General features: G+C 52.0%; 11 protein-coding genes across 11 annotated transcripts; 7 read left to right on the forward strand and 4 right to left on the reverse strand.

Annotated features, from left to right (window-relative positions):
* Window positions 1-1,099: 1,099 nt before the first annotated feature.
* CCOS01_03366 (calpain family cysteine protease) lies at window positions 1,100-3,956 on the forward strand (the record flags this gene model as incomplete). Its single annotated transcript, XM_060451552.1, has 2 exons — window positions 1,100-2,445; window positions 2,504-3,956. The coding sequence occupies 2 exons, from the start codon at window positions 1,100-1,102 to the stop codon at window positions 3,954-3,956; spliced, it is 2,799 nt and encodes a 932-aa protein (XP_060317817.1).
* A 453-nt stretch (window positions 3,957-4,409) lies between these two features.
* CCOS01_03367 (uncharacterized protein) lies at window positions 4,410-6,206 on the forward strand (the record flags this gene model as incomplete). Its single annotated transcript, XM_060451553.1, has 4 exons — window positions 4,410-4,729; window positions 4,798-4,929; window positions 5,029-5,857; window positions 5,916-6,206. 4 exons carry the CDS (start codon window positions 4,410-4,412, stop codon window positions 6,204-6,206), a joined length of 1,572 nt encoding a protein of 523 aa, XP_060317818.1.
* Window positions 6,207-6,287: 81 nt separating this feature from the next.
* On the reverse strand, window positions 6,288-7,766 carry CCOS01_03368 (C6 zinc finger protein; the record flags this gene model as incomplete). Its single annotated transcript, XM_060451554.1, has 2 exons — window positions 6,288-7,614; window positions 7,717-7,766. The coding sequence occupies 2 exons, from the start codon at window positions 7,764-7,766 to the stop codon at window positions 6,288-6,290; spliced, it is 1,377 nt and encodes a 458-aa protein (XP_060317819.1).
* Window positions 7,767-9,373: 1,607 nt separating this feature from the next.
* Window positions 9,374-9,922, reverse strand: CCOS01_03369 (uncharacterized protein; the record flags this gene model as incomplete). Its single annotated transcript, XM_060451555.1, has 1 exon — window positions 9,374-9,922. One exon carries the CDS (start codon window positions 9,920-9,922, stop codon window positions 9,374-9,376), a length of 549 nt encoding a protein of 182 aa, XP_060317820.1.
* A 1,945-nt stretch (window positions 9,923-11,867) lies between these two features.
* CCOS01_03370 (uncharacterized protein) lies at window positions 11,868-12,812 on the forward strand (the record flags this gene model as incomplete). The annotated part of the gene is made up of 3 exons (XM_060451556.1): window positions 11,868-12,288; window positions 12,350-12,467; window positions 12,557-12,812. The coding sequence occupies 3 exons, from the start codon at window positions 11,868-11,870 to the stop codon at window positions 12,810-12,812; spliced, it is 795 nt and encodes a 264-aa protein (XP_060317821.1).
* A 545-nt stretch (window positions 12,813-13,357) lies between these two features.
* Window positions 13,358-14,469, forward strand: CCOS01_03371 (uncharacterized protein; the record flags this gene model as incomplete). Its single annotated transcript, XM_060451557.1, has 2 exons — window positions 13,358-13,583; window positions 13,649-14,469. The coding sequence occupies 2 exons, from the start codon at window positions 13,358-13,360 to the stop codon at window positions 14,467-14,469; spliced, it is 1,047 nt and encodes a 348-aa protein (XP_060317822.1).
* A 439-nt stretch (window positions 14,470-14,908) lies between these two features.
* CCOS01_03372 (methanesulfonate monooxygenase) lies at window positions 14,909-16,093 on the forward strand (the record flags this gene model as incomplete). The annotated part of the gene is made up of 1 exon (XM_060451558.1): window positions 14,909-16,093. One exon carries the CDS (start codon window positions 14,909-14,911, stop codon window positions 16,091-16,093), a length of 1,185 nt encoding a protein of 394 aa, XP_060317823.1.
* A 177-nt stretch (window positions 16,094-16,270) lies between these two features.
* On the reverse strand, window positions 16,271-18,029 carry CCOS01_03373 (uncharacterized protein; the record flags this gene model as incomplete). Its single annotated transcript, XM_060451559.1, has 4 exons — window positions 16,271-17,069; window positions 17,136-17,500; window positions 17,568-17,635; window positions 17,750-18,029. 4 exons carry the CDS (start codon window positions 18,027-18,029, stop codon window positions 16,271-16,273), a joined length of 1,512 nt encoding a protein of 503 aa, XP_060317824.1.
* A 470-nt stretch (window positions 18,030-18,499) lies between these two features.
* Window positions 18,500-18,736, forward strand: CCOS01_03374 (uncharacterized protein; the record flags this gene model as incomplete). Its single annotated transcript, XM_060451560.1, has 1 exon — window positions 18,500-18,736. One exon carries the CDS (start codon window positions 18,500-18,502, stop codon window positions 18,734-18,736), a length of 237 nt encoding a protein of 78 aa, XP_060317825.1.
* A 1,476-nt stretch (window positions 18,737-20,212) lies between these two features.
* CCOS01_03375 (uncharacterized protein) lies at window positions 20,213-21,787 on the reverse strand (the record flags this gene model as incomplete). The annotated part of the gene is made up of 1 exon (XM_060451561.1): window positions 20,213-21,787. The coding sequence occupies one exon, from the start codon at window positions 21,785-21,787 to the stop codon at window positions 20,213-20,215; it is 1,575 nt and encodes a 524-aa protein (XP_060317826.1).
* A 2,140-nt stretch (window positions 21,788-23,927) lies between these two features.
* CCOS01_03376 (uncharacterized protein) lies at window positions 23,928-24,963 on the forward strand (the record flags this gene model as incomplete). The annotated part of the gene is made up of 3 exons (XM_060451562.1): window positions 23,928-24,064; window positions 24,126-24,646; window positions 24,809-24,963. 3 exons carry the CDS (start codon window positions 23,928-23,930, stop codon window positions 24,961-24,963), a joined length of 813 nt encoding a protein of 270 aa, XP_060317827.1.
* Between the last annotated feature and the right edge of the window lie 205 nt (window positions 24,964-25,168).

Genomic DNA, 25,168 nt, shown 5'->3' on the forward strand with positions numbered 1-25,168 from the left:
TCAGGTCTAAGTTGATTTGGGACTCAATGATGCTTCTGTCTAATGTACTCAGTTTCCTATCCTGTGATGTGCGCATATATGTGATTCATCATTCAACGTGACATATCGATCACCTTGAAATACTTTTTTAGGTCTGGCCAAGTATGATACCCTAGGAGAATGATCAGCAGTGAACCTATCATTCCTGTGACTGCAGCCCAAACTTCAGCTTCATCTTCCCGTCTGCACGGAACCCCTGTTTGGTTTACTCCAGTCCAAAATGAGTTGGTCGTAAAGGCTTGGGGAAGCGACACGCACTAACAGCGGCCTGCATCTCATGCATGCATGGCGTTCCAAGTCTTACGTGAGAGTCGCCAGTTCATCGCGCGGGGTTATGGTTTTCACAGTTACCTCGCTAGAATGAGACAGTAAGCCTTTCCTCATGTTATCTGGCGTGCGAGACCGAGAAAGCGACCCTGGGGATCAGCCGTATGCTTCGCTGTCATAGCCTAACCTCGCGGCGCTAAAGTCATTGTCGCCATGATGCGACCTGATACTAGGCCCTGAAGCCCGGTGGCAGAATGGCCCCCAATCTGCGTGCTGTTGGTACTTGGAGTACGAATTGCCAGATTCAACCCTGGCGATTCGCTGCATATCAGAGCAAGTTCGGTTCGATATTCTGCAGAATGCGGCCAAGCAAGCCGACCGTTCCGATACCCAGGGCGCCTTCATACCAACGATCCCATACAATTGGTTCAGTTTCGTTTCGCATTTCAATATTGTCACATCCAAGTAACGTGATTCTAGGCAGCCTCACACCCAAACACCCATATGCGCGGTTGTACACGGGAACTATCGCTGGTGCGTCAGCACTAGATGCCGGGTCAAGTAGGTAGGTCGTAGCCTTACCAAGGCCTTGTCACACCACCCTTCAAGGCGTGAATGATATCTTCGTCAGACTGCGACGACTACTTAAGTCCAGCAGTATGGCCGAAATGAACTCCATTCTATTGTTCAAGTCAGTCATTCGCTTCCTGTCTCCAGGGGACCCGACACAAGTAAGGCACCAATTTAGTCATTTAACCTGCTCTGACACCCCAAGTCAGCGACGCTGCTCAATATGGCGACGTACGGCGATCCACCACCACCAGTGCCTCCCATTCCTCCAGCAACGAAGCGCTCGAAGAAGAGTCCCCAGGAAACCTTGTCTGACTTCTGGGACAAATTTCACTCAAAATACCCGGGGAAGGTGACATCCATCTTCCCTCGCGCCCTCTACACATCCCTCCTCCCTGCGTTCCAGGAGAAGGGAGCATCTTCCACCCGCAATGCGCAGGAGTCATATGACGCGGCCGCTCGCGAGTGCCGAGAGAAGGTCAAGCGAATCATCCGAGAGTGCGAAAGAACGAATGAGAAGTTCACCGACCCCGACTTCGACATTGAGCGTGATCCTAAGAAGAACTGTCTTAACGGTCTTATCCGTGACGGGGACCAGGGTACTGGCGGAAGTGGAGCCGCGGGAGATGTGCCGTATGTGAGCAGCTGGGATGTGAAGAACAGCCTCGACACACTCAACGCCGCGCAGATCTTGGGTCCTAGCTCTACTATCCCCATCGATCCCACGGCGGTGAGCCGTTTTCTTGGGGGCGACAGTGACATCTGGAATCCCTTTGCCAATGCAGCTGCCGGTAAGGGAGCCAAGTCGGGATCTGGCAAAGTCTCGAAGCGTCATGGCGTCCGAGGAAGCGAGTACTACAACCCTGGTTCAATCCACCGCGTTGACTGGATCTTTGATTCGCCGCAATTCACGATGAACGGCTACTCGTCATCCGATATCAAGCAAGGTTCCAACGGTGACTGCTGGTGGCTCGCCGCGGTTGCCACCATTGCGCACCGGAAAGACCTCATGGAGAAAGTCTGCGTTGCTCGCGACGAAGAGTGTGGCGTCTACGGTTTTGTCTTTCAGCGCGATGGCGAGTGGATTTCCACAGTCATTGACGACAATCTCTACCTCAACGAGTCAGACTTTGACTACTATGGAGACGTCTACGATGCTAGTGGCAAGAAGGCCCGCCTACATAGGAAGAGGCACCAGACGGGCTCTGATGCTCTCTACTTTGCTCGCTGCGATGATCAGAATGAGACGTGGTTGCCGCTTCTCGAGAAGGCATACGCCAAGGTTCATGGTGACTATGAGGCCATCTCGGGTGGCTGGCCCGGCGAGGGAGTTGAGGACATGACAGGTGGCGTAACCTCAACAATCGCAACTAACCGCGTGTTGAGAAAGGACAAGTTGTGGAAAGAGCTTGTAAATTCTGACGGAGAGTTTGTCTTCGCCCTTGCTGCCATGGGGACTGGGTGGGACTGGCAAAAGAGCGGCCTGGCGTTGGGGCACGCATACTCTATCCTTCAGTCACGAGAGGAGGTTGACGAGGACGGCAAGAAGGTTCGCCTCGTTCAGATCCGGTAAGATTTGCTCCTAGAGTCTCAGTATCTTGCCTTGCTCTGACACTTGAACCAACAGGAACCCCTGGGGCGAACGATCCGATGGCGGTGTCGGCGAATGGAACGGGCCGTGGTCCGACGGCTCCAAAGAATGGACCCCGTACTGGCTTAAGCGCATGAATCACACCTTTGGCGATGATGGCGTCTTCTGGATGTCGTACCAGGATATGCTCTCGACCTTTATGTACATCCACCGCACGCGCCTGTTTGATGACAAGTGGACCGTCGTGCAACAGTGGACCTCCGCCAATGTATCTTGGGTGACAGGTTTCCTCCAGACCAAGTTCGTTGTGGAGGTCAAGAAGTCGGGCATGGTCGTATTTGTCCTGACGCAGCTCGACGACCGCTACTTCCACGGATTTGAGGGACAGTACTGGTTCGAACTACACTTCGTCCTTCAGCAAGCTGATTCTACAACCTCTGTGGCCAGCGATGAGTCCAAAGATGGAGAGAAGAAAAAGGCGGATGCCCCTGAGCCAGAGCAGATTTGCCGCGTCCGACCTGTGCACAAGTGGGAGAATCGCTCGGTGAGCTGCGAGGTCGACCTAGAGCCAGGCATCTACGAGGTTCTGCCTAAGATTACAGCCGTTCGCAACAGCGAAGGCGACGTTAGCACAATCAAGCCTGTTGAGGAAGTAGTCAAGGAGTATGCCGAACGCAACCCGCAGAAATTGCGACAGGTAGGCTTGCAGTACGATATCGCTCACGCCAAGGGTGGTGTTCGGAACGAGGACGAGCTCGTAGAGAAAAAGAAGCTTGAAGCGAAGCAGAAGAAGGAGAGCAAGAAAGCAAAGAAAAGAAGAAAGCAGAAAAAGGCGCTCGGTATAGCGGCGAAGGCGCTTGAGGATTCCGCCAAGGTTGTGTCTGACCTCGCGAATGAGGGCAAGAAGACTGAGGAAAAGAAGGATACCAAGGACGCTGTCGGGAAGGAAGGGAAGAAGTCCGAAGACAAGGATCAAAAGAAGGAGGGCGATTCGATTGCAATTAAAATCGCAGTTAAGGAGTCAGTTCAGCCCACTGAGGCAGAGAAGCCGGCGAACGTAAATACGTCAAAGCCTGGCGATGGCCCGACCCAGGAGCCAAAGAAGGATGATGAGAAGGAGCCTAAGGAGAACAAAACCGAAGAGAAGAAACCCGAAAGCGATCAGAGCGAGAAGAAGTCTGAGGAGTCAAAACCAGCCGAGGAGACTCCCATCGCTGAATCTAAAGCCGAAGACGTCGCTGATGAGACGCCTGTTGAGGAAGCGCCGGCTGAGGAGGAAGAGGTTTCTGATTCAGACTCTGATGCTGAATCCACTGTCTTGGATGACGAAGAGGAGCTGACTGGATCTCCATGGAACGCTGTCTGTGTCTTGGGCCTGCGTGTCTATGCCCGGGACCCCGAGGTCTCCATTAGGCTCGTCAAGCCGAGTGATGCCGAGGAGGCCTCAAGCTTGATTGTTGATGGCGAGGCTGCTGGTGCCACTGCTTGAAATTTGTAAATGATGATGAACACGATCGTTATGAAACATTTCTGTAGGACCTAATACGACTTTTCTCTTCTCCTTGCTTGACACTGAAAGCCGTGGTGACTCTTGAAGCTGTTGAAATTGGTTGACCAGCGGATCTCATTACTCAAATAGGAGGCCTTAAAGTTTCCATACGTGACCTCTCGATAAACTCCTCTACATCTTTGCGCACAATCCAATACAGCAACTACAGCATTGGAGAGGTCTAGCCTTTAGAAGCGCTTTCGAAGCATCTCTGCCACGGTCCACCGATAGTAGGTGTTTATCGCTAGGGATCCGACAACTCGATCGGGAATCACGCACTATGCCTATTCGGGTCATCAAAAGCGCTGCATCAGAAAACCAGTCGAAAGGTATCGAGCGATTCATCCACCTTCTTCATGGCATCGGAGTGCCTCAAACATCGATGCTGTCAAAATGCCTCACCGATTGAGATTCTCAGTATCATGCCTCCAACATCTATCAATGCTACTGGCATTCGTCAGCCAAAGCCTTGCCTCACCAACCCACTCTCAATCGCCCGGCTCTTCCGTAAAACATTTCCCCGCCACGGCCGACATCCCAGGATTCTCCCTCAGGCTCGGGTCCGACACGGCTAGTGTATGCAACAGCTCAACTCCCGGCGTCGCCGGCTTTGTCGATACAACTGATGGTGACGATGAGAGTCATCTGTTCTTCTGGCTTTTTGAAAGCAAGCATCGTCCTTTTAATGACCCCGTAATATTATGGATGTCTGGGTCAGTGTTTCTAGCCGTCTCGAGCCAAAACCAATCTCCCTGCTAACTTTGTCTTCGAATATTTCTAGTGGCCCAGGAGCGTCTTCTACTGGCTATGGCAACCTGATGGAGTTGGGACCCTGTCGCATCGCGCCTGAGGGCGGGTACACCATCGATAACCCGCACGGTTGGAACGCGAATGCAACCTTGATCTTTGTCGAGTGAGTTGAGTATTGTCGTTTGGATACCATCTTGATCTTGGGAATCATGTTTTTTACACTCAAAGATGCTTGACTGATACTTGCATGGTTCAACTCTAGTCAGCCAGTAAGTGTCGGCTATTCGACGGGATCCAAGATACCCAATGGTCTGCAAGAAGCATCTCAAACGATGGATCGATTCCTTCGTCAACTCATGATCGCCTTCCCTCAATACTCAAGCCTTAATTTCTATATCGCTGGAGAGTCTTATGGTGGATCGTGGGTGCCGGCTCTGGCTTCCACAATACTTGACAATCAGGCAAATTCCCACGACATAAACTCCCGCAATGTTGACCTCCATTCTGCTGCTTCAGAGTTCTCGGTTCAAAACAACGAACATCATTGGGCAGGAGATCATTCACCGGTCCGCCTACCTTCGCGGGTCCCGCTCATCAACTTGAAGGGCATTCTCATTGGCAACGGATTAATCCGACTTCGTATTCAGAATCCAGGGACTTTCGAAGCGCTTTGTTCCGGGCCTGATAGTCTGCTAAGCACCTCACAGTGCATCGAATGGGCCCCACTCAACCTTTGGTGCGAGCAGAATCTAGGTGTCTGCGAAGGCACAGGCGATGATGAAGGATGGACATCCCGAGCTTGTATCGAAACACACGAGAAATGTTCGTCCATGAGCGGCTACGTTGTCGACAAATTGAGGCGCAACCCATATGACTGGAGACGAAGTTGTGGTGATGGTCCTTCGGAAGAATGCTACGCCGAGCTAGGCCACATTGACGCCTTTTTAAACCAGACAAAGGTAAAGGTTGCCCTCGGAGTTAACGAAGATGCTTCGTTTGAGGGAATCTCGTACGAAATACTGAAGCAGTGGGAGAGCGTGGGTGACTTGTGGAAGTCCAGCGATGAGTACGTCAACAGGCTTCTCGATGAGGTAAATAGCCCAAGGACAGAACAAGGCCTGTATTGAAACTTACTGAAAACTCTTACAGGGGATTCGCGTTCTTATATACGTGGGCGACAAAGATTTATACTGCAATGCAGCTGGAATGCGGCGGCTCGTCAACGAGGGACTGGCATGGCATGGACACCCCTTCTTCCGCTTCCGAGAGATGACTCTTTGGTACCATGACGCTAAGGTAGCTGGCAGGTGGAAGTCTTACAAAGAGCTCACCTATGCCGAGATATTCAACTCTGGTCACTTGGCACCATTCGACCTGCCGGCCGAGTCTGCCTCACTAATCAACTCGTGGGTCCTGGATGGACATCCACCAGTGCAGTAACCGGAAAAAGGCACATTGCGGACAGCGTGATGCTTTACTAGACGGTCATTTTCATATATGTGTAGAGCTCTCTAAGTAGAGTCAAGTATTACTGGACTCCGCAATCTCCAGTTGACTAAGGTTCCGTAAAGATGCTGGTAACGCTTCGCACAGACAATCTCCGGCCTGGGCTAGCAGACACATATTCTCTCTCGGGAGGCCTGGAAGTGGCTTCAGTCTAAGATTTTTTAATGTCGCCTCCAAATGCGCACATCTCGTTGCAATTAGTGAGATTGAAGGAAGGTAGCCGGTGTCGAATGTGAAGTAAGGAGACCCTTCAAAAGTCGCAAGGACCTCCGGATCTACTATCCCTGCTTCTGTGGACATCGCTTTGAATACAGCCAAGTGACTGTCGTAGTCGTATTCTTTGTCACCAAACGCCGTGTTCAGCCATATTCTGCAACACTCGTATCGTGACACAATGACGTATCGTAACGCCGTTGTTAGAGTCTCTTGCCCGGGAACAGGCTCGCTCGGTGGTGATGCGGGCCGGGCTTCAAATGCATCGAATAGTATCTTCCACTGATCTAGTGATGACGCAAGACTGGCTTGCTCATCGAGTAAGTCAGGCGGCACAATTTGGTGTTCTTCCGGGTATATTCTATAAGGGTCGCCATTCCGCACCAACCGCATGGTGCGGCTGAAGATGTCGTCAACCATTCTTTGGGCGTCATAAAATGTTGAAAAGCTGCTGGGAATCGGATGCTCGAGACCTTCCAGATTGGGAAAGTCTCTAGGATCGGTCGCGTGCAGGAAAGCGTAGATGCTCAATCGTCGAAACAGAGGCAGCAAGTGTTCCTTAGTCCAGGCATAGTCCCTGATTGTGCTTTTCAGAAGCTGGAATCCGTGTTTCAAGTGCTTTACCGTCTCTTCACGGTTGACTTGTAGGAATTCAATAGTGATAAACAGCAGACACACCAGCAGTATGACAGGACTTCGCTCAGGGGAGGTCATAGTCCTGAGGTCATGGATAGCTGTGTTATAATGTTGCAAGGCGTAAAGATCGTCCTTCAAGAGGATCTCTTCATCCATGTCCTCCTGGAATTGTAGACGTTCACAGAGGGTACTGATGGCAATGACAGAGTGGCGCGCGGCAGGCTCGAAGCTGGTGAACTGCATTACCAGTTTAGGCCAGAAATGAGGGTCCACGGCACCCGACATGTAAGGACCGGCTACCTCGCAGAAAAACTGCAAGGCTCTGCCCTCCCCGACCCCGTCTGCTCCCGGAAAGACATGGTGCGGTCGGTAGCGGCGGAGTTGGGATTTGTTTGTTGGCGAGGGCGCTGGACTGTAGCCATCACACTGGCGGCCGGTGGCTGCGCAGCGATTGCAGGTTGGCTTGGTCTCGTCACACTTCACTTTGCGTATCCTACTTGGTCATGAAGAGTTAGATACGAGGTACCATCTAAGGCAAGTTCTCAATTCTCACTGTGTACCGATCGAGGAAATGGACACTCTCAGGCACACTCACTTGCATGTTATGCAGCCAGTTCTAGTCTTCCGACTGCCCTTTCGAGCCATCGTGTTTCTGCTTCAGGCCGTCTGCGTACCTAAGGCCACGACCCCACTTGGCCAGCCTCTCCGTCGAAGCGATAACGGGGCAAGCCACCTGCGGTTCTCATGACCCCGGAGCGGGTGTGGGAAGCTTGACCTAGCCGTGTAATGTCAACAAACACATCGGCGACGGCAGGCGTGCGTGCGGAGAAGAAGGAAATCTGGCGTCTGGAGATAATAATTCGGATGTTCCTTCATGGTGCGTCTGCGGGGCGACAAGGGTCCAATGCGAGCCAACCAATATTAGCATAGCTCAGGCCAGCCAACAATGAAGAGCGACGCCCAGAGTCTTTGATTGGCCAGGTCGATGGACCATGAGACGGGGCTCTCGATAACGGGATGTCTCGACTTTCGAAGTGAAGGGGAGCAAAAAAACATACGTCAAATTGTTTGAATTTTCATGATAATTGGGATGTTGAGATGTTGGGCTGGTCTTCCACAGTGGGCGTCTCGCTGAACTCTTATGGAGAATCAAAACGTAAGCTTATGACACAAGAAACTGCCCGAAGGATTTGTCGGGGTGGCTGTGACTGTCATCATGGCATTTCACTCTCTTGAATTAGGCAGCCACTGTTCAGCTGTCTGCTAAGCCCTTTAGAGCCTGCGCTTATGTCTATGCCGCATCAGCTCAACGGAAAGTCATAGACTTGATAAGTTAGTCGGATCAAGCTTTCATGACAGCGAACACCATTAGCCTACATACGCTGTTGTACTTGATAGCCCGGGGAGAGATAAGATAAGCTAGAACAGTCTAATCCAGCCACGCTATAAAGTCAAAGTTCCTCTGACAAGCTCTTCCTGAGTACTTAAGTATTTGGTGAAGTAGTCTCTCTCAGTCAATCATAACAGACTCAAGTACAAGTCAGCACAGCATTGCCTATTTACTGTAACAACCATGCAATGTTGACTTCTCCACAGCTTCTCTCATGACATGAATGATGCGTTCACGTTGTATTCGAACGTCTATATTCCATGCTCCATCTGTATCGTTGCAGAGAATCTCCCTTCCTATCTACCTTACTCTCGAAAGCGACCATAAAATATCCTCGTGGGGGCTCAATTATCCAACCGATTCACGCTACCTGACGTCTACTGGTAATATTTCCCCTACTAATATCACTCTTGTATCAGATTTTGACTGATGGCATTCACTATCACATGGAGTACAACATAGAACAGACGATTTAATGGTTATAATACACAACTTGTTCTGGGAGGGTTCGGTTTCTCATTTTGTTTTACTTGAGGAAATGACAGGTACATGTATTCAGGTATAGGTAGTCAGGCCAAGACGTAGCTTCTCAGTACTCACAGGCCACGGTTCACAGTTATTGGTAAAGGTTCTTAATGCTTGATGGATCTTGTTGCATCTCACGAACTTCCCAAAGTGTTGCATTTCGGATCTTGATCCGGTCTGCTACCAACCCCTTTTCTTCTTGTAACACTTTGCTGAGTTCTTGTCACAAACAGGTAGTATGTCTTGTAATACATCTTCGATCGAACAATCCGAATGTGACTCGTAGCCCAAGTTTCCACAAGTACTGAGATTCACAAGTTCCAATAGTCGTCCCAACTCAAAGAGCCTGGCAAGTCAAAGTCATCCCATTATCCTGAGCCTTCTGCAGAAGTTCGTCATAGGCAGAGTCCATCTCGGACTGCGTCAGCCAGCCGCTCTGTCGCATTGCATTCAGCGCATTCTTGAGGTATTGCCAGCAGTCGTATCCGTTTGAGGGGAGGAGATCCGTGTCATTGATAAGCTCGTCGACTTCGTCGAAGGTGTCGACGTACCCGTTGATAGGAATATTGGCGACAAGTTTCGGAATCAGAGAATCGACGTAGCTGCCTGACTCACGGCGATCGCGGTCGAGCTTGAAAGTTCGGGTTTGGCCCTTTTGGGTCGCGTGATAGCGATAGGATACGTCATATTCGTCGCGGTCGATCACGATAGCTACGTGATAAGATTGTTTGTGATAGCATACCAGCCTTGCTTGCAGCTTTTCGGCCTCTCGCTTGTGTAAGGATACGTCTTTGGCTATGTCTCCATTGTGGGCGGGAGTGGCATAGACGCTGGTGACGTTAAGAACGATAGATAGTAGGGTAAAAATGAAGTAACCAAGCAACATGATTGAAAGAGACCAGTTGCCTAGGCAGGAGTCTAAAGATTCAGGCTGGTGATGCAAAAGTCTAAGGCAAGTGGTTGAGGCACAGTGAGAGGCGTTTAGTCTGATAAAATATCATCCATGAGATATAACGAGATACAACGAACACTTATATTCTCTCATGTCTTATAAATCACTGAAGAAAGCCGCCAGATATACTTCATGTGACACCGCTCCATAGGCCATTTCTCAAAATTGACAGATATGAAAAGGCAGAACTAAGTTCGAGGTAAGACCCGTCGTCATTTAAGGTAGGTAAAGCGGCAAGACCGAGGCTCAATGACGATCACCCTTCCGTCAGGGGCATGGAGTCAACTTGGATACTTTCTGAATGTCGGAATGGTGCTTGGTGATAGAAATCGGTCGCCATGATTGAACGATCCTATTTTGAGTCCTTCTTTGCAGATGAGGAGTAAAGGATGGCACTGGAACATGATAAAACACAGTGGTATGCTACCTACTTGCTGAATGCATGCGAGGTATTTTCACTACGTTTGGAAGACCTTTGACATCACAGGGGTACTAGTCATGTCTTATGGAAAGAATCTAGTCAGGCCAACGCTGATAGCCATGCCAATCCATCAGTGCTGGGTTGGAGATATTCCCGGATTCACCGGATATAGTGTACTATAATCAAGCTTTCACCGCGACAAGTGTCATTTCATTCGACGGAGTGGTTCGTTTTACACTCCAGCCGAGCTAAAGATGATTTTTCATTAGTACACAAGTCAACTCCGCCAATTGTTGATTTCTGATGTAACCAATGCTGGATCCCCGTGGCAGTTGTACTGCACCGGAAGAGACCGAAATCTACCAGCGTATATTTATAGTGGTTTTACTTGGCGTCAGTGTCCGCCAGGCATTGACCCTAGCAGGTGTTCCATTGCCCCTTGTCATGGTGAACTGAGGTGCCGTTCCGGCGACTTATTCTCATTTTTGGACAAGTGCTGCGTTGGTTTCGATTTGCCTACCAAATTCGGGTGCGCAAATTACTACTTAGTATTTTTTCGCCAGGTGTTTCGATTGTCTAATACGTTCCAGGTGATGTCGGCAGGTGTCTAGCTTAACTGAAGCCCATCACGGCAGGTTCCAGCTGCTCCTCTGACTACGAGCTATCTACGCCGCATTAAGCAACGATTTCACGTCGATTTTTACTTCATGTAGCAGTTCTGACTCAACCATCCTCGTCCGGCAAGAGATTCAATTCTCTCCGTTCTGGCAGAAATCGATGGGGTTGAGTTGACCAGGATTTCGAATTCGCGTATCTTGAATGATGCGAGCGATTCCCCTTCGGTTTCGGTGCCGGGTTTCGGCAGCTAATATGGAGCGGCCCCGCCATTGCTCTCCAGCCTAAATGACTCGTAAAGAATACAAATACCACTGCAAATAATTACACGGTCATCGAGAAACAAAAGCATTTATTCACCTTCTAAAGTGAAGCGTGAAACATGCTTAAGGGCTCATTCTCAATTAGGAGGCGGCTCTTGAGAAGCGCCGAGGGTATCGACGACATGGCGACAAGCACGACCGAAAAGCGAGCCGCCACAGACCAATTCAATCTCAGCTTGTTATCGCCCATGGACTACTGAGATAGAGACTGGAGTTAGCATGCAACAGAGCTCTTATTGATGCTCGCTGCTTTCCCGTATCAGCCACCATCGTATTACTTTTAGCGGGAGGCTGCTGCCTAATGTTGTCATGGCGACTAACAAAAGTTCCCTAGACTACCTCACTTTCTTTAGTTCTTTTGAACAGTCTTGTGCTCTCGCGATCTGGCCACTTGGCGGAGTTTGCGTTTTCAAAATCTCCTCAGGCATAAGCGCACAAGTATCACTGAAACGCTCGCCAAGCACACGGATACTTGCTTTCATTTTCCCTGCATCAACTCTCACCCCGAAGCGGAGTCGTAATGTATCCTAAGCCTGGTAGTGTTTTCGAAAACGGCGGGATTGCAAGTCTTGCGATCCTTCTCTTTGCCACGACGGTGGACTGCATCACTCCGCTATCATCTGGCCTCGCTAGCACTGGAAAATGCAAGCCGGTGACTTGGGAAGATTCCACAACCCCCGGCCGGCCCGCGGCCACGATCTCACGACCACGCGCATGCACAACTCACACAACCATTCATGGGATCAGAGGTGCCGATACAAAGCCTGGAGAGATCAACTGTCGCTATGCTAGCGACACCAATGAGAACGTGGGTCCGGAGACCTGCCAAGAGCTCGCAACTCGTTACGGGATTACACTAGACAAGTTCTTCCTCCTCAACCCTTCTCTGGACCGAGACTGCGGGAACATACTTCCTTGCGCCTCATACTGCACTCGTGGATGTACGTGACCCCAATGCACGAGTTTTGACTGTAATCAAACTTACCTTTCTACCTGCTTTAGTTGTTGAACCGAAAAGGGCGTGGGATGGCATCTGTGGTCCGTCGCGCCCAGGCGTGACCTGTGTCGGGACTAATGGGCAATGCTGCAACTCTGAGACTTGGCGATGTGGTCAGAGAGAGTAAGTGATAAAGTCCCGATCTTTCGCTGATATTGATGGCTGTCTATCACCGGAACTCGCAGATGCTGACCCTGTCCACCGTGCTTCAGCATAGACTGTGCTCCTGGCACTTGCTGGGAGGGTATTTGCTGGGGCCACAAGGTGTACACCACCGATGGGACCTGCGGATATGCCAACGGGAATCGCAAGTGTGCTGGCAAGCAGGGAACTTGCTGCAGCATTTATGGCCGCTGCGGCAGATATGAAGACTTTTGCGGCGCTGGAGTTTGCCAATCCGGAGACTGTGAAAGTTCACAGCCACATATGGACGTATTCCTCATGAACGAACAGATATGCCGCATTTGAGTGGTTCATGTAAGTACGCAGACAGAGTATGAGGCTCAAGGCAACGTTGTCGGAATGTCTTCTCCCCCTGATTTAGCAGGGCGGGCTCGGATTCTGACGAAGGTGGGACCATGTGAAAATAGAAGTGAGGGGCATTTTGCGATACCCCGCCAACGTGGGCAGCCTCAACTCGATCGCACGGCTCTCCTGGTAAAAGCAGAAAATCTTCATGTCATCAGGAAAATAAGCTTAATTCGACTAGCGATACATCTAGGAATATTGGACATCGTTCTTAACATGACAGAAGCCAATGATTGCTCGCAACCGGTGGGGAGAGGCAAAACGGAAATCACTTCCCGTTCTCCCTAGGTGGTTAAACATACTTCCGGGAGCGGTTTACTCACGATTAGAAATCCATGCCGACGTCATAGAAGAAAGCAACAATTAGCTACGTAAGTCACACGTAAATCACGCCAGTGATAACATCACTTTTCGCCATTTATAACGCGAGCCCAAAGTTCAATTCAGCTTCTTCATCTTCACGGTACACGATACAAAGCGTTACAATGACTGCCAAGATCTTCATCACAGGAGCTACGGGCTACATCGGCGGCGACGCCCTCTACCAGCTTTACCAGAAGCACCCGGAGTTCGAATACGCGCTTCTCATCCGAACACAGGAAAAGGCAGACAAGGTGCTCGAGAAGTACCCGAAAGCCAGGATTGTCCTTGGGGGACTCGATGATTCGGAAACCCTGGAGCGCGAGGCAGCATGGGCTGATGTCGTACTTCGTAAGTTGTCTATATCTCAAACACGAGTTAGACCCCCTCACTGACATACATATCACCTCGCTCAGATACCGCCGACTCTTCAGACCACGCAGGTGCAGCCAAGGCTATTGCAAAGGGACTCGTATCAGGCCACTCGCCATCCCGGCCAGGGTTCTGGCTGCACACAGGCGGCACCGGTATCCTGACCTACTTCGACTCGGAAGTGAAGAAGACGTTTGGCGAGCACGACGACAAGGTCTTCAACGATTACGATGGCGTTGACGAGCTCGTCAATTTGCCAGCTGCCGCATTCCACCGCAATGTGGACGAGATTGTCCTCGAGACCGGCAACAAGCACGCCGATTCCGTCAAGACTGCCATTGTTTGCCCTCCCACAATTTATGGCCAAGGGCGTGGCCCCGTGTCGGGAAGAGGTCGTCAGGTGTACGAACTGGCTGCTTTTGTGCTGAAGGAAGGCTACAGTCCCCGCATTGGAAAGGGACTTGCCCGGTGGAACAACGTTCACGTTCATGACCTCAGCGTGGTGTTTGAGTTGCTAGTCGAGGCCGCGCTCGACCCATCTCGGAAGGAGGACAAGGAGATTTGGGGTGCCAAGGGATACTTCCTCACGGAGAATGGCGAGCATGTTTGGGGTGACTTGTCGACGCTGGTTGGGAAGGCAGCACATGAGCAGGGCTTCATTAAGCAAGAGCCCGAGGTACGGGAGTTGTCTTATGATGAGGCCGTCAAGTCATCTGCTGGGTTCGAGGCAGCTAGCTGGGGCTTGAATTCGCGAGCTTCTGCCTTGCGTGCGAAGAAGGTTCTCGGATGGAAGCCACAGGAGAAGAGTCTAGAAGATGAAGTACCGACCATTGTCAAGTCTGAGGCAGCTAGGTTAAAGCTCTAGAATCTCAACCTTGACTAGTTAATGAAGTCACTACTTACTTTTGATCATCCGAAGTTTGGCACCATCATCCTATCAATCCAAAGTTACATGCTAGTACATGCAGACAGTAGTAATCACGCACCTCATATGCCGTTGCAAGTAGTGGAGGGTTGAGATAACACTCGATGGCGTGCTCAAAGTTGGCCGATGGCGGAGATGGTCGGCAATTATCATGCACATGAACCGGCGCAGGATGCGATCTCGACATTGCTCCTCACTTGCGCGTCATCTCCAACTTACATAACCAACTCGCTTGATGCCAAATGCCAATGAGGAAACAGCACGTATATCAAGACGCCTCAGCTCTCATTCTCATCACATAACCTCAACATGAGAACAAGACGTTTCTGCCTCACTACATATCATCACTCAATTTGAAGCCTGCAGGTATTCTGCCACCATGTCTGCAACCTCAGTCCGCGAAGGCGGCCCAGAACTCAAAGGCCCCCTCGACTTTCAAGACAGCCCCCTCCGCAAAGCCTCCCGCCAACCTCTTCTACTAGGCCTCTTCCTCAACCTCCAAGACATCAACTTCTCCACCCACCCAACAACAAACACCTGGACCTTCGACTACAACGTCGCCCTCGTCCGCCGCGCCGAACAGCTCGGCTTCGAACTCGCCTTCAGCCGCACCCAGTGGCTCCCCAAAGGCGGCTACGACGGTGAGGCTTCGCTCGACGCCTTCGTCGCCCTGGGTGCCATGGCGGCCGTGACGGAATCTATTCTGCTCATCTCCACCATGCATGTCCTCTACGGGCCGCTTCATCCCTTACATATTGCCAAGTACGGCGCTACGCTGGATCACATCGCCAAGGGCCGTTGGGGTATCAATGTAGTTACGGGTCATCGGGCCGTGGAGCACGAGATGTTTGGCCGGCAGCGCATTGAGCATGATCAGCGGTACCGGATGGCTGGCGAGCTGTTTGACGTGGTGAATAGTCTCTGGAATGAGACGGAGAACATCTCGTACGAGGGTAAAGTCTCGCCGTGGCGCGTCGAGAATGCGTGGATCACGCCGAAGCCACAGTTTGGCCGCCCGATCCTCGTCAACGCGACGGGTTCGCCCGCAGGCATCGAATTCGCCGCCCGGTACTCTGACCTAATCTTCATTACCTCGCCGGGGACGGCGCACATTGACAGCGCGCTCGAGACCCTGCCGGCCCATATTGCCAACATCAGGGCCGCTGTAGAAGCCCAGGGCCGCAGCGGGGTCAAGATCATCATCAACCCGATCATTGTATCGAAAGACACGCCTGAGGAGGCATGGGCGTACGCGGAGAGCATCGCCGAGGGAGCCAAGATCCAGGCGGGCACCAAGAAGTTTGGAACGGCGAACGGGGCGTATGATAGTGATGCTCATGCTTGGCGGGGTAGGAAGGATGCCAAGGAGAATAAGGGGTTGAATCTGGGAGGGAATATTGAGATTATTGGGTCGCCGGAGCAAGTCGTTAAGCAGCTGGATGCGCTACACAAGGTTGGCATTGATGGTGTCCAGATCAACTTTTATGATTTTGCACCAGATCTGGAGTACTTTGGCGAGAAGATTTTACCTCTGTTGAAAGATGCTGGTCTGCGAATAGATTGATACTGAGCGGGTTTTAAATGCATGTAGATCCAAAATGTTCTTCATCATTAATTTATCCCCTTGGGTCCCGCCACGTGAATGCAAAGCTCCAAAATCGCCATGAAAGAATCGAAAATCATACCACCCAAATGCTGTACAGTATGTTTTACAAAGTCTACATAGACCTCCTTCGACCCATCAAGAGCTAGTCGACTTCCGACATTTTGGCGGCGGACTCAGCGGCGTCGGGCATTCCAAGTCCACATCCTCCTCATTAACGCCAAAATAGTACACATCATCATCCGAATCCCGTTCCGTTAACGCTATGCTCATATGCCTCCTCACACTCAGATCCCTACGCAGCGCCACGCCGAGACTGCTATCACTCCGCAAACTACTCCTCACGCTCGCCCGTCGAGGGATCCCACGCTCACGTTCCACACCCCCTTCGACGCGCTCACTCTCAACAACGACGATGCCGTGCTCGCTCTCCCGCCGGATCCCGTGAACCTCCACCACCGGCATCGCGGCAGCGGCCGCCGCCATCATGGGCCCCGCGTGCAGAGGCATGGGCACGGGCTCAATGTCGTCGAGACCATTGATGCTCGAGTGGTCGCTCTGCTTCCGCGTGCGTAGCCAGAAAAAGGTCGGACCGGGTTTCCTCATGCCCGTTTCCGAGGCGCAGCTGATGGACGACGATATCCTCTCGTTGTTGACCCCGTTCATACCTGGGAGAACGCGTTGCGGGCCCTCGCCGAAAGTCATGTCCTCTCTGAACATGCCTCCGCCAAAGATGGTGGCGTCGTCGTAGTCGTCGGTGAGGCCTCGTTGTCTTCGTTCAACGAGCGGTCGGAGGGTGGGGATACAGCAGCAGATGACTGCGCAAGAGAGTTCTACGACGGACCAGAGGATGATGGATATCCCATCGTACGTCATGTCGACCATGTCAAAAGACCCTGGGAGATATGCGATCCGCATGACGGATACTGCGCATGTTCTGGGCGGAAACAATTCCGCATTAGTACCAAGGCTTCTCATGAAGGAAGAAAGGGTTTTAACTCACAGTAGCCCCAAGGTAAAGCTGATGACGAGAGCCAGCTTCTCCACGCGCCGAAGTCTTAGCCTTCCGAGCAACGGTAACGGCAGAACGAAGATGAAGATGTTCGTAAGCAGGTGTATTGATGCATTGGCAAGCCACCATCCCAACACACTGACGGGCGAATCCGTCATCTCGCGCTTGAGGACCAAGCTGTACGTGATGCCCGCCGATACCATCAAGGATACTCCAAACAGAACGAGAAACGCGATGCCCGCATTGCACAGCATCTCGACCATGAGAAGAGGGAAGCTTCGGCGGTATTGGAGGAGGAAGGCGATCTTGATGGTGATGAAGGCGATGCTGTAGATCATCATTATGAACATTGCGAGCTGTTTTTAGGCATGTACAGTTAGCATCTGAGGCAGAGATGGAATTCCCATGTTTGGAAAAGCTAACCTTTTGAGCTTTCTCAATTGTTTGTGTCTGCGTCATCCAGACATGCTTTCCAAGTCCGAATTTGGTACCTGTGTCCCTCTCACCCACGTCAGCTCATACAGTGTTCTTCCATGATTGTCCTCTCCATCTGAACACCTACTCCTTCGCGGTTAAATCCAATCAGTTCAATATCACAAACTTACCCAAACATAGCATGATCCCATGGAAAGCCACCGTAGCAAACGAAAGCGTCACCATCGTATCGTCGGCACCCCACTTCTTAATAACCCGCGCCCTCACGTAGATCCGCAGCCCGACAAAAACAGTCGTGACGACGAGCACCGCGATGATGACGCCGAGCATCATGTTAGCGAGGCTCTCGTGAGAGAGCGCCTGCATCTGCGTCGAGCCGAAGCCTCCCTCGGTGGTCTCATTGGAAGACACGTCCATGTCTTCCTTTTCTAGCCCAGGCCAGATCAACATTGAGTAATCTCGATGCCCTGGTTGTTTTCAATCTTTATTTCGAGACGCGCATCGGGGATCTGGGTTCCGTCCTTTTGGGCGACGGGAGTCCCAGTCGTGTTTCGGTTCGTTTCTCTCCAAGCGAGTGCGAGGTTGGCTTCGCAGCCCCTCCGAGCTGCTTGGAAGCTAGGGGACCTGAAGCCCTCAACTGATATTACCCTTTTCAGACACGACTGTGAATGATGACAGCATGTAGTCGAACAAAAGCAAGACAGTTCAAGACAAGAACAAGGAATTGAGAAAAACGAAGAGAAGAGCAGAACCAGAAAAGACAGGTAGGGCCGTCCACGGTGAAAAAGGGAAGGCCTTTACCACATATACGCGCAAAAGAACGCCACGGGCTTAAACTTCGGCGCTTACACGAGCCTCAGTCCATTCCCGGCATGCGTTCGGAAAGAGAATGTCTCAGACGCCGCGTCCCCGGCTGCACGATGGCCGCTCCGGATCCGGCGAACCAATCCACGCTTAGAGTGCGCCCACTCGTGGCTGGATCTTCTTCCCACCTGGGTTCGATAAAACTAAACACTCAGTCACGCCAGTCCATCTTTTGCTCCTGTATCAAATTCATCTTCATCGTAGAAGAACTTTCGCCTCTCCTGAAACATGTACCCATTCCCATGGCCGCATTCGAACCACCGAATTCGGAATGGGAGCCGGTAACTTGTTAGCATTTCGTCAAAACGTCCTGAGCTTCTTTCAGCACTTGAACATGTTCTGTTTCTCAGCGGTATGTCTCGCCCGCTACAAGGCGCCGTGTAGAAATATCGGCCGATAACAGAGTCCATGCACGAACCAGCTCCGAATTCAGCGTGCGACGAACATGAACCTCCCCGGTGCTACCAATCGTTGCAACTTTCCTCAAGATAACAATTGAGTCGTAGGGAATGAGTCGTTCAGTCCATTTCTTCCGTGGATCCTGTCGCACACCAAAGTACGCACACAAGGCACATACGTAGTGAGGCGCGACGGTGTCTTCAGCCAAGTGGAGAAAGCGACCCTTGGGGGCGATCGATAGGAACCCGGAAATCTGGTCCGAAGACTCGGAATCGACCAGATCGACCTGTCACGCCTTGTCAGATGAAAGCCCTACCATGGCAGGCATGGCTGCTTGAGCAGGTGGACAGATATGATGTAAAAATCTCGGTTACACCGGCGGGTCCGTCCCAAGACACTGATTCTCGTGGCGTTTACGTGGCGTTCCCCTCCATTGGCGTCAAAATCCACCTTCCGGTCCCAAACTAAACAACGCGGAGCCGGGCGCTACATCGACGGGCGGCCGGCTCGGCTTGCCGGAGGCAAGTATGATATCCATACCGGGAAAACCTCCGAGAGGTTGCAAGACCGGGGTATGAACATGACCGATGCCCCGAGCCTGGGTCGACTACCATTCGCCGGGCCCCCGGGCGGAAGCAAAGTCGCAAGATCGAGCATTGCGCAAAAGTCTAGAATGGCCCATGAATCGACGTCGTGGTTCTCGTAGGTGAGGAAATGGCCCCTTGTTTCGATCCAAGGTAACCTATAAGTAAAAGTCGTGCGCATATACTATACGTTTGATTTGGTTTCCGCTTGGTCTGACGTTCTGCCTCAGACCCTAGTCAATCGAGGTCCGAGGAAACCCACTCGCACACCCACTTTACGGAGGGCGGCCCGCGCCGTTGTTCGATAGTGCCCAGGCCGAGATCGAGGATGTGATTTTGTCGTCAAGGTGGAGGAACAATGCCTATTCCGAGTATGAGAGTCAGCAGCGAGATCAAGACACGATTGCATATTGCTCAATATAGTTCACTCGGCACTCTGAAGAAAGTCCTTTTTGAAATGTTTTGCATTCAATTTTGGTATGTTGTTTCTGTTGTCGTCTCAATGCCATGAGAGGAAATGCCGTGCTCAAAACCACACCTGTCCTTTTATGCCATCCAGGAGTCAGGTAATTACAGTGAAAAGAAGGATCCGAAACCGTTCCTATGCCGCAAAAAGCCACCTGTCGGGGCCATGTATGAAAGAATCTTTTGTTTTTCCGTACCGTAAATGCTCCTTGACGCAAATCGCTGAAACCCCTCTTGCCCAAACCCTTTCTGATGCAAATAGAGGGGAGGAAGAGAGATGAAGAAAAGACTCGAAGCAAAGCGAAAGCACAGGCGGTCTGTTTAGACATTGTGATCGCCGTTAATAGTAGTAGTGCCTTCGCTGCTAGGCTTCTTCTCTGTTGCGGTGTTGCCGGCCCTTGACGCCACCTTTTCGAGAATGACCTTCTTACGGAACTCAAAGACGGTGTTGTGCTTGGACTTGATCGCCTCACGGACGCGGTTCTCGGAACGGCCCATCCAGATGTGGTAGGGAGCCATGCTAGCGGGGAACAGGGGCAGGTTCTGGGAAGACTCCATGAAGCGGTAGGGGTCGCGCTTCTCGAATGAGGCGATAATGTCCAGTTCAGAGGCAACCTGTTCGCAGTAGACCTCAAGAGGCAAATCGTTGACGTCCTCGCCGAAGGGGTTCTCAATCTCGCGACCGATAAAGAGGATACCGAGAATGATGTAGGAAGCAGCGACGGTGGCGGGAATGGTGATCCAGCCGAGCTTGTCAATCAGCTGGAAGGGAAGCAGCATAACGTAGACCCAGGTGATCTGGCTGATGGCGATGGCATACGCAATGGGGAGAGGCGTGGTCAAGACACGCTCGGTTCCGGTCATGATGTCGTTCAGGAGGGCAACGTTGTTGTAGGCGAGAGTCTGCTGCATAGGGACCTTGAGCTGGCCATCCTCGACCATCTTGTCAACGAGGCAAGAGATATGGGAGAGAATCTCGAGGGGCAGGTTGCCGAGAGGTCGGGAAGCCTTCTTGATGGTCTTACGAGGGTTGCTGGCGGCGAAAGAAACACCGAGGTACTCGCCAGTCTCCTTGAAGAAGTTCTTCTTCTTCAGAGTCATTTTCTCGGGCTCGGCAGACGTGGCTTCTTGCGCAAAGGTCGTCATGTGGGAGACGAGATGCTCGAGGTCCTCGTACTGGGTGTAGGGTTCGAAGCGAAGTTTGTGCTTCAGGGAGACGGAAAAGGCGAGGAGCAGGTTCATGCAGCCAACCTTGCGGAGCAGCGATTGTCTCGGATCGATACCCTCATTGTCACCACCATGGATCCAGAAGACGCGGCCAAGACTCTGTGTCGCAAGAATGAGCTGGGCCCAGTAACGGCGACCCTCGGCGTAGCGCTCATAGGCGGTAGAACTGCGGAAAGAAAGACCCAAACCGACGACGAAACCCAGGACGGTAAGCAAGACGGAGTCGACACCCATAGTCGTACGGTACTTGTCGATGACGGTGATAGCGGCAGCCCACAAAGACATCCAGATCAGGGGAACAATCATCTTGGGCAAAATGCTGCCGTGCATTTGCATGAACAGAGGCCATTTGGAGTGCTTGAGAATGTCGCGAGGACCGGTGAAGTAGTCGTCAATGTCAATGCTGGTGTTCTTTCTGCTAAACGGGTTCGGGGTCATGGGGCCCGTAGGGGACATGGTATCGCGCAGCTCTTCTGAGTTGAAGTCGGTCATGCGCGGCTTGATGGTGAAATCCTGGTGGTGCTGGTTGTCGCTCGCAGGGTTGTGGTTGTTACCGCCCGTAGGCGCGTGGCCGCCTTCTTCAGCCATGATGTGAGGCGTGACTCCGGAGTCGTTCGTTGGTATATTGATTGTTGGAACTTCGTAGGCCGAGGTGTTGAGGTGTGGCATATCCGGGAGAGGAAAGGAAGAAGGGGAGCGGGAAGGGAAGAAGGAGCTTATTGATATGCTCCTAACTTGTCAATTATAGACAGACCCTGTCCGTCAATCGGCAGCGATGGCGGCGGGAGTGAGGGATGGTCGGTCGAAAAGAGTAAGGACCGTACTACGTAAGGACGGTAAGGCAGCTTTTGGCGCGGGAGTGTTTGGTATATGAAGCGGTAGCGCTGGAAGGGGTAACGAAATTGGTCGGGAAGATGGTGAGAGAAGGAGGGGGGACCTTGTGTGAGGTTGGGATATTAGACGGGAGTTAAACTCGAAAAGGGCGCTGATGGTGTGGACGTTGACCAGGGCCAGGAGGTGAGATGGTGTGGTAAGCGCAGGTACGGCTACCGTGAAGTAGGAATTTGGTGATCAGGGGGTTGAATTGGTGAAAAGCGAGTGTCGGACGAAAAGAAAAGATGAACAAGTATGGCGGATAGTAGTGACAGGAGGGCGGTTTTCAGAGGAAGGAAAAGAGTCAGAAGGAGGAAGTGAGTGTAGGAGGAAGAAATACGAATAGGAGATGTTTTGTTAAGTAAGTACGAGGCGAACAGCAGCCAAGAGGAGAGAAATGTCACCGTCGCGTCTGCGGCCACCGATATTTTTTCACTATTATTTTCCATGACCATGTTATTTGTTTTTTACCGTCTTTTCTCGCTCCTGCTTCCAAAGCACTACCACTCCTTGGCCCAATGGGTCACTCCTTCCTCTGAGAAAGAACATTCGCTCCTGCAGGCCACAGATGCACCCCTTGGCGCCTTTCCTTTTCAGTCCAGACCTTCACACCTTTCCCGCTGCCGGATCGTCAAACGGCCAATGCCTGCCTCGCTTCACCCAATGGAAGGCGCGTGTTTCCTCCTGTTCCTGCCCCAGTCTACAAAAAAAAAATGTCAGGCCAAGGGAAGGAGTGAAAGACAAGGGTGTGGGGCACTTGGAGCGGCCAGCCCCGGGGAAGGAACCCACATTTCGGACCCAGGTGGGAAGCCAGTGAGAACCGGTGGAAGGAGCAGGGGGGCGGAGCTGAAACAGGGGCCATGCGGCTCCACTTCATCAGGACTGCTCCTTCTTCTTCTTTTTGCAGTTGCCTTTGCAGCAATTGGGTGAGTGACGACTCTCACTGCGTGACTGTGTGCACTTACGAATTGCCTTGGGGGTTGATTTCTTGACTGCTGCATTGCCATCAACTCCCAAACGGGATCCTCGTACACTCTGGCCATCATCACCACGCATTTACCTTCTGTTTTAATTGCGCGCTGACAACAATATTGCTTCCTGATCTCCAGGCAGAAAGAATTGGGCACGCACGAGCACGCTGGCGGCCGTCGAGCTTACTTGCATCGCAGTTCCTCCACTCGCTCCATCCATCTGCCCACTGGGCTGAGCCCGACCGCCATCGACACGTGGAGGCGCCCAAGTTGATCGCTTGATTCCCTGGATTCGAGTTTCTTGTTTCTGGCACAGGCACATTCGTCCAGATGCACCTCCACGGGGGCGAAGAGACGCAGAAAATAGCAGCTTTGCCGATGATTGGACCACACGATACCACAGACGGGTCTCTCCTGGCCCAGGCCGTTGACAGCATTGATATCCTGCTCCACCTTTCCCTCGGCCCTTGATCGAGATTGATTCGCTGTCGACTCATTCCACTGCCAAGAATCCAAGACGCTGCAATGTAAGGTACGGAGTTGCAGCTTGCCAGCCAGCGTCGGGTTACTCTGCACTCCGATGCCTTCAATGCTTGTTCAGTGAGTCTAGGTATTGCTCCCTCTCACTCCCTCCTGTTCTAGTGTGTCACTTTGTGAACGGATGTGCGTGTGCATACCTACAGGTACCTACCCATCCGTGCCTCAGAACCTCACGACTCATCGACCGACCACCAGTGATCTGATGCGCATCAGCTAACCTATAATTCCCAGGCCTTGCTCACCGATGCTTTGTGCCCCTGAAAGACTTTACAGGCAACAGTTGCAAGCCCCCGAAAGTCCCCGTCTGTGTGTCCTGGAGACCTCACTCGAAGCCCTGAGTCTCTGATGGCCAGGCCTGGTCTACGTGCAGGGCACCGGACGTGTTTTGGCAGCAGTGTTGCTTCGTACCCACGAGTACCGTACGAATGCCGATACGAAAAACGGGCGGCGCGACGACGATCCTGCTGTTTCCAGGCTTGCTTCCCGTCTGGAGCCGTGCGGCAAGTCACGGTGCGGTGCCCGCAACTTGCAAGCAGGCGCTGGTATATTCGGGCCTTGGCGTGTGAGGCGAGACGAGGCGAGCCAGGCGCCATATTTTGTTCATTTCGTGCCAATCTCGCCAGCACTTTTCCGGCCATCATCGCCGACATCACACTGGGCCTTGGCGGAGTCCCCTTAATAATCCAAGTTGGCACGCCTGGCATTCAATGTCTGGATCTGAAGCTCAAGCTCAAGCCGCTGCTTGTTACGGATACTAATGTGGCTGTCAGCCGCTGCACAGTCAGCGAGTCCTTGAAAGCCACGCCTAAGAGCTCCGTACAGCGTATTAGGTACACCATCACTTCCCAGTTCTCGCTGCCTTCACGGCAGCTTCCAGCTTGGGCCATCAAGATGCTGCGTGCGGCTGCGAGCGGCGTAGCGCCTGTCGGCCGGCAGTTTTTGCCTCCAGGCTCAACGACGACGTTTCTCAGACGCGCATCCGGCAGCATTTCTTCGGAGGACGCAGGTCTCAATCGGACGGCATGGATCTGCCTGCCGCTGCCATTCCCACATGCCGCCCGCCATCCAATGTTTCCCGTGGACCGAATGGTTCAGTCTGTTTATTATCACGTTCCACCAGTGTTCGTCACGTCTCCTGTTGGCCGTGAGTCCCCTCGGCTGCCCATCACGAATTCGTTTTCTTCTGATTCATGGCGGTGCCAAGAACCCACATCTGCCCCCTGCATTTCACATTTCACACTCGTACGCCAATCTCGCAACGAAATCAGCATTACAGCCACTAAAGCATCCGTAACACAACCCATAGATAGTACGGCGTACATATTATACGACGGGTATTTTTCGATCAGTATTGCTTGCCTCTCCATCCGCCGTGAAGTAGAAAGACAGCGCGAGACGGTCAGGGCTGACAAAGCCATGCGACGATTATCCCACCATGATCTGGATGACTCGCCGTCATGACCTAGGCCAATAACTCTGAAAATGAAGAACTAAATTGGCCGTTTCTCCATTCTTTTTTTCTCCTTCCATCGCGGTGAGTTGCGAATTGAAGGTCCCCTCTTGTGGTGGCGAAGCTTCCTTGGCAAAGTGGAGAAGTGAAATGGCCGTACCCTCGAGGGGGGGAAAAGACGGAGGGACAAAAAAACATGGTGATGGAAGAAATGGC

This window comes from Colletotrichum costaricense, assembly GCF_030867565.1.
Source record: "Colletotrichum costaricense strain IMI 309622 chromosome Unknown Scaffold_3.1, whole genome shotgun sequence".
Lineage (NCBI taxonomy): Eukaryota > Fungi > Ascomycota > Sordariomycetes > Glomerellales > Glomerellaceae > Colletotrichum > Colletotrichum costaricense.